This window comes from Oryzias latipes, chromosome 6 (genome assembly GCF_002234675.1).
Source record: "Oryzias latipes chromosome 6, ASM223467v1".
Lineage (NCBI taxonomy): Eukaryota > Metazoa > Chordata > Actinopteri > Beloniformes > Adrianichthyidae > Oryzias > Oryzias latipes.
In genome coordinates this window covers 3,181,188-3,193,520 of record NC_019864.2, presented here as the reverse complement: position 1 = coordinate 3,193,520, position 12,333 = coordinate 3,181,188, and the positions used below count along the sequence as shown (strand labels likewise).

The window sequence follows — 12,333 nt, the reverse complement described above, 5'->3', positions numbered from 1 at the left end:
GCAAACAGCTAAAGATTTACTGTAGGTCAAAGGGCATGCATTATTATGTAGGCGTCGCCTGCAACCTTTCTGGCGTTAAAGGGTTAAAGGAAATAGCAGTTATGGCTGTTCTTCCCCTGTTTTTTTCAAAGACATGCCGACAGTCAAGAACAGCAGGTCTCATGGATCCAGTTCTGGAATCCGAGTCCCTCACCGTCATACTTGGCCAGAACAGCCTGGACGTCGGCGTAGTTCTGGAGCTCCAGCAGCGACTCCAGCAGGTTCTCATGGATGTTGAACATACTAAGGAGAGGGAACTCCTTCATTAACTGGAAAACACACAACTGTTGTTACATGTAAAACCAGGCAGGAGGAAACACAGAGAAATGACTGGAGGAGAACGTTAGAATCAGAGATCAGGTTCTCTGCTCTGAACTTACATCTCTCATCATTTTTACTGCTTCTCGTGTCCGGCCAAGTTTTCTGGAGCACATGGCCAGTCTTCTTTTGATATACACCAACACGTTGGTGTCTCTTCCTGGTAAAGAAATGACGTGAGAATAGCCGTTGTGGGGAGGGAATGTGTGTGTGGGGTGGATGCTGCACTCACTGTGCTGGGCCTCATACTGTGTGCCGTGGTGCTGCAGCTGCTGGCTGCGCCGATAGCAGCCTTCCCCTGCTTTTAGCGCCTGTTTAAAGAGCCGCTCGGCCTCCATGATGGTGGTGGCCTCTTCCTCTGCCAGAAGGATGTACGCGGTTGCACAGCTGCAGGAACAAATACTCTCCGTTTATGAACATTTCTGTGAACAGCATGAAATCTCTGTGGCAAACATGGGTCCTTCCAGCCAGAAAACCAACAATCCCAGCTTTGGTTTGAGATCAGAGCAACAAGTGACAGCAGAGCAGATCCTCTCGGCGGGAAAAGCTGCCACAGAAGTGTTTGGATGAGTCGGATTCCTCATTTTGAATGAAAGCCCCACAAATTCTGTCACAAACTCACATTTCTTAAACATGTCAGATGGGGCCACTTCCAGCTGAGGAATGCCCTTTCTGCAGGCCACAGACCGGTTTAATGTCAGCTGATACTTCCAGGGACCGTACCACTCCATGGCGGGGGGTTGGGGACCATTGTACAGTACTTTTTAATATACTTCATTGTCAGAAAGTAAGAATGAAATGATGTCATCCAATCGTTTTATAAAGCAGGTAAACAGAAGCTTTTCATTCTCTTCCAAGCATTAAATAATGGACCATTTAATGTTAGTGTTATGGTGAAATCATGTTGTGTATTGAGAAATGTCAGATGTAGCACAAACAACATCTCACATCAGACAGACAGAATGTGCAGACTCTCAGGAGATTTTATCAGAGAGCTGGAAGTGTGATAAACATCACAGTTCAACGCCGCAGAAGTTCAGAGAGGAAGAGGGTCTGTGGTTAGGACAGTTGTGACGGCCAGACCTGAGCAGAAAAGCTGCTGCTGTCACTCATTGATCTGATCTGCCCTCACACCACATCCTGCTGGCCTCAGAGCAAAGCTTTCCTGCACCACTGCCTGTTTTATAGGCTCAAGCCGCCCTCACACAATAATAGCATATTATTACACACTACATCTGAGCCATCCAAAATGCGTGGCCACCCTACTGTCTGTCATCCGGACAGAGATCCTTCAGGACACAATTCCACCACATAAAAGAGCATTAAAGTAAAGAATTTGTTGGAACAGAAACTGTTTTTGCAGTTTAATGTGCATGTCTGTTCTCTAGATGAGTATTCTAATTGTGTTGTTGAAGAAAGTCGTATTCCAAGTGCCTTTTGGTAAATTTGTTAGTTGAATAAAAAAATCAACAAGTGAATTTGTTTTTATTCTTTTTAGTATTCTTCTTTCTCTTTCGGCTTTTCCCATCATGGGTCGCCACAGCGAATCAACCTCTCTTTTGAGGATGAGTCGCATGGTTAGCGTGGCAATGTTTTACGCCGGATGCCCTTCCTGACGCAACCCTCTCAATTTTTCCGGGCTTGGGACCGGCACAGAAGCAGAGAAGGGAATAGGGAGCAGCCCGGATTTGAACCCTGGTTTCACGGATGGAAGGTGCAAACCAGCACGAGCTTATTTCAAGATTTTTTTTTTCTTTATTTTAGTAGACAACACATTTTAATCAAGCTCCTATAGCCTAGCTTTTAGTTTGTTTGTGTGTTTTTGCCTTCCTTAAAGATTGAACCTATTTACTAAGGCCTGGACATTGTTTCTAAAATCAAGACATCTTGTCAAGTAAAGTTCACTAGCTGCACTGGCAGATAATTTGACTTATTTCTAGTCGATTTCTACTAAAACAAATACTGTTTTTCTAGAATTGAGATGGTGTTGTTTTGCAGTGTTCGGCCTTCTGTCGCCTGCTGGCAGGAGAAGAGACAGAAACTTAGAACCACGAGACGCTTCACTGACTGAATGGAACCATGTCTGTCTGTTAAGGTTTCCTCCTGAGGAAGCAGATATCTGCACATCAATAAATAGGACTGTCTCCTGAAACCATCCTTTGATGCTGTTTTGAGCTTTGCTGAACTTCTGTCTTCATGACAGCATTAAAGTCCTACTCTGATCATCTCTTGATCTACTTTCAAAGTGTTTCTAATGGTCTTTTATTTATGATTATGCAAAACTCATTGTGTTGTTTTCTAGGACATAGTTTCTGCAGAGCGGCAGTAGTTTATTAGAAATTCACCTCTGTGCTGTGGGTGGACAGTTAGTGTGGAGCAAGCCCGCCCTTCCCCTTTCACTCTCAGCGTAACAAATTTGCTCTTTTTCAAGCAGCATTTTTTCATCTGCTCCTGATTCACACTGATTTAAATACAGAATAATCAGAAATGCAACTGTAATCTTAATTTTATTTATATATGTCCTCCTTCATCAGAAAAATGCTACAAGAAAATGTAAAAAAAACCACACATTTATGGAGTGGAGTAACGAGAAGTGAAGGAAATCAGACTCACTCTTCCAGCTCCAGAGCTTCGTGCGCTGCAGAGATGCGAGCCTGCGGGTTCCTTTCCCTCCAGGCCTTCTGCATGACTGCAACAACACAATGCAGCTTCAACAGCAGCCACAAACTCCAGGATGTCACGGGTTACAAACAGCTCCTTACTGGCGTCTGCCGGCCGCAAGTGGTCCGAGTCGCATGTGAAGAAGGTCTGGTGGTCTTGTGCTGATAAGTTCATGTCGTAGTACGTTAGCGGCTCCCTTCCAGTCACCCATGTATACCTGGATGGAAATGAGCCGCAGAAGAAAGCATCACGTCCAGGAACCAGGAACCGTTGACTGAATAGGAGAACTGGACTGAGTGACCCCTCCCCAGGTGGTCCAAACAGGAAGTACCTGCTCGTCCCAAAAAGCCAAGAGCCATAGACTTCTACATAAAATAAAAAGCTGTCACTCAGTCATTCTATAGGTCAGAATAATTATTCTGGCTCTTTTCTTTTTTTTTACATCTTTTTGATAATCCTCATTTTTTCATGATTTTATTTTCTTTATTGCAAGTTATTCAAGTTATAAACTGACCAATCAGATGCCTCAATAAAAGTACATGGTCTCATGTTCAAAGTTCCAAACGTTTGATTGACAGACTTCCAGTGGTAGGGGTGTGGACTTCCAACAAGCTGACTCCTGATTGGTGAGAGTGGTTGCAATAAAACTTTCCCTCAGACCGATTTGGACCAATCACTGCTTACGGACAATGTCTGGATCCAACATGGCGGATTCTCATGAACTGACTTCATTTGGTTGGAGTAAACCATTTTCTGTGGGTGACATCCCCCTTGCTCAGTCCAGTACAGTCAATGGATGGACCTCACAGAAACGTGAAGCTGAGGCTGTCGTCCATTTACTTTAGATAATAAGGAAGGATGACCCAGCATGGGAAAATACTGACTGAAAGGAGAAGAAGCAGACCAAGCCGTTCCGGTGTCCCTGCTGTGGTTACTCACCGATTGTATTCTGCTCCACGGAAAAGGTTCAGTGGATTTCTCCAAACTTTACATTCTGCAGCAGAGACACAGAAAGCACAGCACTGATGAGTAAAGAGGAGGACAAAGTCAACACTGAGCTGGTTTGGTTCTGAGAAATCATTTCACAAAGACACAGACTCACACTGAACAGAGAGGAATCCTTCTTTAATACAATTGGAATTCTTACAGAAAAAACGGACAGAAAAGCTGTTTTATGTGTGAAAAACGTACAACAAAGTGGGAAAAAAACAAGTTAGATTCATGAATTTGATGAAGTGTTAATGACGAATTATAAAATTTGGGAGAGCAATAATTCAAATTATGTTCCAAATGAAAAAAACAATTAGCAGAGAGCATCCAAAAACTTCCATTTAAGAGATAATCAATCTAGTCTGAGAGTCAAATATGTTTATGAAAGCAGCTGTGAGAACAAATGCTAAACCTCACAGTATCTCCTCAGATATGATAATTTAATAACTGCAGGGAAGACAGTAAAAATAGTCAATCTATAAAAAATTGAAAGAAACTTTGAATGGTCATATATTAAATATGTAAAAGGGACATACTGACATGTTCTCATTCTAAACATTTCTTATTAGAATTGATTGTTTTCAGTATTTTGTTTTTACTCTGTAAAAATGCTGTTTATAGAAATGTAAGTTTACATTAAAATATAAAAGGGCTTGGATTTGATTAGTGGTTGAACTTCATCCAAAACCCTATTTTGAATTTTGAATACTATCAGTCACTTCTGTATTTATATTTGTTTACTTTTCATTTTATCAACATGAAATGGATAAATTAAACCAATTCAATTCAAAGTGAGGATTTGCTGAATGCGATTGAAGTAAAAACACAAATGAATGAGTCTCACAGGACATAACATTCATAATTCAACTGTATGCAACAGTTTCCACTGTTGCCGAAGTAAAATGTCCCACATATATAGATATCATTATACGTTACTTCATCCCTTTTGAAGAAAATAAATGGACTTCTGTTATTCCTGAAAGTTCAGATTCTGTTCACCAAAGTCACTCAGTATCAGACAGCATGAACTTTTTCAGCTTCTGTCTGTTCTTGATTACTGGAGAGTCTAGAGAACTTTTAGGGTCTTAAGGGTTGTAGTTCTTAGTATCCATAATCTGTGCTTGATAAGCTGTGTAAATCCTTGTTTTAGTGTCTGTCCTCATCATTACCCTGGCTAGCGGGTAGTAGATCTGGACAGTAACTCATCCAAATATTTGGTGAAAAACACAGAATTGGGTTACAGGGCTTCAACAGAACCCGTGGCCCTCTGGAGAGGTTCTATGCGTGAAGCTGCACAGAGCAGACGATGGATGGGTGTCATTGGGATGAACCGCCACAGTTTGAGTCTCGTGGAGCCACATTGAATCTGGAGGAAAGGCTTTGGCTCTTACCGGACACACTTTGCCGGTTGGAGTCGGCCTCGCCGTTGCTTGTGTTGGGGTTGGTGGGGGAGCTGCTGTCCACTCCCCCCAGCAGGGGGCGCAGGTGGCTCACAGAAACCTGCTCTATGAACGAGGTCCCATACTTCCTGAAATACCACCACTCAAAGATCTGAGCAGGACACAGGAGACAACGCCATCAATCACTGGAAGGTTAAGATCAGTTTTAGAAAAAAGGGTGACACAGAGTCCATGCAGGTCCAGTCAGGAAAAAGGAACATGATTTCATGAATGAGCTGCTCTTCCAGCATCTTTCACTCGAAGACAAATGAGAAACAGAAACTGTTTGACAGAGAAAATGCTTCATTTTCATCAAACATGTCACACAACCTACTCTTTTTTGTCGCAACACAAGACGATCTGTGTGAATGAAGCTTAGAAGAAGGAACATTGACTATCTAGAACCCTAAAAGGGAGATAATGAGATGGGGGTTTGGATGCAGAACTTCCTCTCAAACCATTGATTGTATGATGCTATGTTCACACTGGACTGTCACTACCTGATACTAGTGCCTGTACGCCAGTAGGAAGAGGCATGATGCTAAATGTCAAAGTGGTGCAAATCAAATTTTTCTTTTACAACTCTATTCTGATATATGAAAGACTGGGTGTCATAGAATTCAAAGCACTAACCAGTTATTTTCTCCGCCATGATCAATTTTCAAACAGTTGGCACTTGTGCCAGCGTCAAATTCACCTCCACCGTCTTTGATTTAACAAGCGTCAAAGTTGCTGCTTGAGGTCTATCCAATAGGGTGTTAACCTGAAGTTCCCGATACGTGTGGGAGGAGCTTCCGTTAAAAGCTTTTCCCAACCTCATCATGGAGGATGCAGATGATGAGAGATCAGGTTTATTGATTTTACAGAATTGTAGAAAAGCATCGATGAGCAGTGCACGCCTATGTGTGGGTTCATGGCATCATTCAGAAACAGCAGCTGCCCCGCACTGTGGCAGAAGAAAGCCGCTGCTAAAAACTAAAAACTACTAAAGCTACTGGTGATCTGGGTGACAGGTCAGAGTGCAGACCCCTTAGGCTGGGGAAGAAGATTATATAGATCATAACCCATCAGTGGGAAAATATCTGATATCATTCCACTTTGCCATGAATAGAAACAAAAAACTACAAACGTTTGTGACCCTGGTTACTATAGAAAACATCTTAAAACCACATGGTTTCCACTTTACTGACAATGTGAGCTCAGCTAAACACAACTTCCAAGCTGCCTACGCAGCGTAAAGACTGCAGGAGAGAAATTGAGTTAATTAAGAAAGTGGCTATTTCAGATGACGGGCCAAACTCTGATGCACCAGATTCTTCTGCTATAGAGGACCTGGAGTGGAGGGGAAGCCTCCACTCCACTGTCATTATCTGAATGGAATCAGAAATCATCTATTTCAGTGTTTTTCAACCTTTTTTGAGCCAAGGTACACTTTATCCTTGTCTTTATTGATTCACCTCTACAATCTCATGTGCATTTTTGTGATAATTGTGGCACAAAAAGCTGGAAGTTGCAGCTGTTTTTTTTAAAAGATGTAATAAAAGTTAAGTCAGTTTTCAGTAATAATTTACTACTAAATTATTTGACATTTTACCCTGGTAGTTGTTTTTTCCCTTCAGTTTATTAAAATGCAATTTTTTGTAACCTCACAAAAAAATATATATATTCTTTCTGAATGGTGATTTATTTATTTTAATATATTTTTTATGTTGGTGCAAAGGCAACTGTAATTTTTGAAAAATTATATAATCACAATATGTTTGATAAATTTTACACAACATTATATAGATGTTTTCTCTAGCTACACAAAAAGTGAACATATTGAAGTTTTATTAGTTTTTCTTTTGTCTTAATCAAAGATGTCTTTGAAAACTTTAACAAAAATGTTTTATTTCTTTTTAGATAATTACGTTGTTTCAATTTAGTTTAAATGTGTCTGTTGGCAACTTAATCCTGTTTCTTAAATGATGTTTAACATATAATATAATCCAGACGTTATTAGTAAAGTGTTTCAGTTAGAAAGATGACTTGGACCAAACTCTGGGATGTTTGGCTGTTAATGAACACAAACCTTGAAGGAGAACTAAACTGTTGACCTCTGACTTCATCAAGAAGATTGAAAAACTGTTTAATGGGTTTTCATTGTGGTTGAAAGACGTTTAACAACGAAGACTCATTGTACGCTGAAACGTTGTCACTTTAACACAATGCTAAATGGGAGATCCAGTGCTAAAACTGCAGCCGTTGGCAGACAGACTCTCTTCTCTGAGCTTCATTGTTTTGTTCACTTGTTCCACGGTCTGACACCGGATTCTGTGGAAAGCTCCACCGCTAAAGACGAGCTTTAGCTGGTATTTTTGTTGGAACTGAGAGACTTTAGGAGCTAAATCAGAAAAAGGAAGTGAAGACTTTAACCACTTCTGATTGGTCAGACTGATGACGTGTGATTAAGCCTTCAAGAATGATTGGTGGAGACAGTTAAAGGGGCGGGACTTTTCAGAAAACAGCTGAAGCTGCAGCTAAATCTGGCTCCCTGTACCTCAAAGAATAGACTTCAAAGCAGCTCTGCTTGTGTACAAGTCTCTCCATGGCACCAAAGTACATCTCTGACATGTTAGTGCCATATGAACCATCTCGTACTCTGAGGACCTCAGGGACCGGCCTCCTGTTGATTCCCAGAGTCAGAACTAAACAAGGGGAATCAGCGTTTCAATATTCTGCAGCTAAAATCTGGAACAGCCTCCCTGAAGTCGTAAGACAGGCCTCTTCTGTGTTCATGTTCAAATCTAGACTTAAAATATTTCTGTTTAGCTGTGTATATGACTGAAAGGTCCTATCTGCACTTTTCTTTCCTTTCCTTCCTTTATTTTTAAATCAATTTTCAATATTTTTTTTTTTTCTTTTCTTTTAAAGTAAATTTTACGTTGATTATTTCTATGATGTATTGTGATTTTAATGCATTTTTCTGTTTTGTGAAGCACCTTGAATTACTTTGTGTACGAATTGTGCTATACAAATAAACTTGCCTTGCCTTGCCTAAATCGCGGTACCGTCATTCTTATCAAAATGTCTTTGATAGAATCAAATAAACACAAAGAAAAAAATATTTTATGATCTTTCATATTCCTAACTACTCAGTGTTTTGATGAACACAGAGCTGATATCCTGGAGATGGAAAATGTTTTTAGATCAGTGAATGGGTCATTTCCCACTGTACACCTGACCATCTCCCACGGCACACTAGTCTGCCACGACTCACCGGTTGAAAAACACTGATCTATATCACCCATAATTAAACAGAAAGCAACACAATGGATCATGGTAGGAATAAAACAAGAAATCTCACCAATATTAGTCCTGATATGAGGGACGAGGTGCCTGTTAGAGCCACGTAGAACTTGGGCGTCAAGGTGTTGAGAAACATGCTTACTGCAGAAACCAAAAAAAAAAACAAGGAAATCTCAGAATTTTTTCATATAAAATTCATTTATCAGGTGGTTGGTTCACAACCAGTTTGTGTAAACATCACAAAAACAGTGAAGACATTTGTTACACCAGAGCACCATATGTGAAGCAGATGAGAGGTTTTCCCAGCATCCTTTGTGATCCACATTTCTGATCTCTGAATGTTAAGCTAACATCAGGACACAGTCGTAATTAACTTCATTCGTTCGCACTAGAGGTGTCATTTTTAGGCCTGGAAGTGAATTAGCAGACAAATTGTGCCACAAAGTCCGACCACATGACACCAACAACAGTATTATTATTCTAAAGAATTTGCAATAAAGTGTAAATATCAGTCCTGGTTTGCTGCTTTTTGAGCAGGTGAGTCAACTTTTATTCCGGCTGATTGTGGTGGAGATTCCAGTTTAGATCACTGGAGTTCTTCTCCATCATTTCTAGCCTTGGTCTCATGCACTGCCACAGGGGATTGACCTGTGGGGGTTCTGCGGGGTACATAGAGGGTCATAGAATGTACCATTGATATGTGTGTAAGGGGCCATCGTGAAGTATTTCAAAGAATAATGAAAGCTATAACAGTGGTGGTTTTACGGTGGGCGTACTGGCTCCTTACTGACCATGTACAAATGCTACATGCATAGGATGTCCACACAAAATACACTCAAGGAGCACACATTTATGATGTAAACAGCACCAAACGCTCCTTGCCCAGTGTTTGGGAGGGGGGGTTAAAAAAATGAAACATGGGTACAACATAACTGTGTCACCTATTTCACCCTAACTGCCTTTGCATGTTGCATAAGTGTTCATGACCATTTTTCCCCAGCAGACAGCCCACATCCACCCGTTGTGACTACAGATTTAGTTGGTTTGTTGTAAGCTTCATATAGGGCTGATCAACACTACTAACACAAGTGAAATGTAATGTATGTCCCACATAGACAATGAAGTATAAACCGAAACGCCAAACTGTAATGGTGAAACTATTCATTCATATTGCTTCTCTGGGTCTGTAAACAGCATCCTGACTAGCTCCAACTTATCATTCTTTATTTGTATTCAAGTAAAGCAAAATCCTAAGCTGTGTTTCCAGTAGACATATTCACAGAACGTTCTCAAAATTCTAGATATGGCAAAAAGACGCAATTTCTCAAGTACACCGTGGCCATTAAATCATAATTATGTGAGTAAACACAAACCAACTCATGCGGTAAGTCATTCAGAAACATGGCGACGGTTGTGAGCAAGTCCTTGATTTACAGCAGATACATTCACATTTCTGCCACGCCACGAGGGCTCATCATCATCTATCAAAGGAGACGTCTGCGTCTTGTTCAGGCCATGGAGCAGCGAGCTCCTTACATGTGGGAGTGGTTTTTTGAACGCCAAATTTAACATTAACCATTTGGCCAAATGAAAACCTGATAAATATGAACATTTTATAAAGACTATGAATCCACTGTGGTATGATGATGAACAACTGGGGTAATTTAAATGTAGGAATTAATTTAAATACTTTTTTCAAATAACAAATTGTTCAAATGCAATGCATTGTGGTCTATATTTGCAAATCTATTGAGCACACTAGATTTTTGGCGAGACTTCTGGGAATTTTCCAGGGAGGTGGATTTTGGAATTGTAGATTTGGGCACTCCTTCAAAATGGCGAATGCGCTATATAGTGCATTAAGACCCATAACAACATAAACCAGTAGCCCATCCTGTAGGAAAGCGGCGTCTAAATCCTTGTTTTACAGATATCTCTGCGGATTACCCAAACTAGGTGTGCTCCATCAATGTTAGGCGGGCCTCAAAGACTGGATAGGCCTGCTCTAAGGAAATCTTAGAAAAGGTGAAGCAAAGAATCTCTGATGCAATAAGAGAAATAGTCGACAGAATCACCACATCAAGCTTGATTTCAGACATGGAGGGAATGCAGTAAAAGCAAAGAGTCCCCAGTCACAACAGCTTTGTGAATGACCTGTGTCTTATTCTGACCATCAACATGCTGAATGTGGGGGAACAAAAGACACCAATCAGATGAGCCCCTGCCTCCTTCACTCACTCTGACTCGCACATTAACTAAGTGCAGCTGGGCATCAATTCAACCCAGTGAAGTGGAGGCTCTTGTTGCAACAGAAAGGCTCTTTCAGAAAGGCTCGTAGTAAAACCGGCCTGAAAGCTGCTGTTAGCCGTTAAGGATGAGAGAACACTACTATGGGCTGACTGAAGGCTTCAGTAGTCACCACTGTTGGTTTTTAAAACCTACACACATACAAAAATTGAATGATAGTCAAAGGTTCATTCATCTTCTTCTGTTTGTCCCTTTTGGGGTCACGGGGCTGCTGGAGCCTATCCCGGCCACTTATGGGTGAAGGCAGGGGACAACCTGGATAGGTCGCCAGTCTGTCGCAAGGTTTCACACACCCAAGCACACTCACACTCACACCAATTGACAATTGACCAATTAAGCTATGAAGCATGTTTATGGACGGTGGGAGGAAGCCGGAGTCCCCATAGAAAACCCGGGCATACATGGAGAGAACATGCTAACTCCACACAGAAAGGTCCCCCATCTGGTTCAGGTCCCCCAGCAATGACCTGAACCAGGGGCCTTCTTGCTGTGAGGCAAGAGCGCAAACCACTGCGCCACCGTGCAGCCCCTAGTCCCTCTAGACCAGGGGTCGGGAACCTTTTTGGCCAAGAGAGCCATAAATGCCACATATTTTGAAATGTAATTTCGAAAGAGCCATACAATAATGCAGTGTCCCTTCCCCACACTGAGGCACGGAGACTTAACCTCTTTTAAAGTTCTTTATTCCGATTACTGCAGACCGCAACAAACGCCGTACAATTAATTCAGCAACTCCTGAATCTCTCCCGCCGAGACGAGAGAGAGCGCTTCTCCCAACTTTATATTCCCCTGCTCCCGCTCCAGCCCTCCCATTTCCCTTATTCGGCCCATAGCTGAACCCCATTGGTCCAAACTACCTAACAACAGGCTGAGCGACAGAACTGAGAGCCAATCAGATGCGTTCAATGAACTCCAGAACTTTTAACGCGGCCCAACAGCCATCCAACTCAGTCCGCGACAATTTGTTTAAAACTAAATATACAAATGAATGTGTGCATTTGATTTAATTTCAACATTTTTAAAGTACAATAAGTCTGTGGATTATTTTTAATAACATTGTTATTCTGTTGCTAATAAATGATGAGTATTTCTCGTGGTAGTTTTGCTGATGGTCTAGTCTGGTTGGTTGATCCATGGTGAGTTTCTGCTTCGTTCAGGCGTTGAGACTTTAAACGTGATCTTAGGTCTGAATGTTCTGTAGATGTGACAAAGACTGCTCACATGCAGACGGGGAGCCAAACACACACTCACACGCTGCAGTGAGTGACGGGAAGCGGGTTTTACGTTTTTA

General features: G+C 41.4%; 1 protein-coding gene across 7 annotated transcripts in view; it reads right to left on the bottom strand.

Annotated features, from left to right (window-relative positions):
* The window catches only part of st7 (suppression of tumorigenicity 7), a 45,593-nt gene that overhangs the window by 6,469 nt on the left and 26,791 nt on the right, over window positions 1–12,333 (bottom strand). For 5 of the 7 annotated variants that reach the window (XM_023955473.1, XM_011472873.3, XM_023955474.1 and 2 more), the window contains 8 exons: window positions 8,794–8,876; window positions 5,400–5,559; window positions 3,958–4,012; window positions 3,120–3,235; window positions 2,971–3,046; window positions 590–744; window positions 420–517; window positions 194–323 (listed from right to left, as the gene is read on the bottom strand). In XM_023955473.1, coding sequence (XP_023811241.1) covers window positions 194–323; window positions 420–517; window positions 590–744; window positions 2,971–3,046; window positions 3,120–3,235; window positions 3,958–4,012; window positions 5,400–5,559; window positions 8,794–8,876 — 873 coding nt within the window. The remainder of the gene's footprint in view (window positions 1–193; window positions 324–419; window positions 518–589; window positions 745–2,970; window positions 3,047–3,119; window positions 3,236–3,957; window positions 4,013–5,399; window positions 5,560–8,793; window positions 8,877–12,333) is intronic. The other 2 variants (XM_020701507.1, XM_020701506.2) reach the window with 1 other exon arrangement.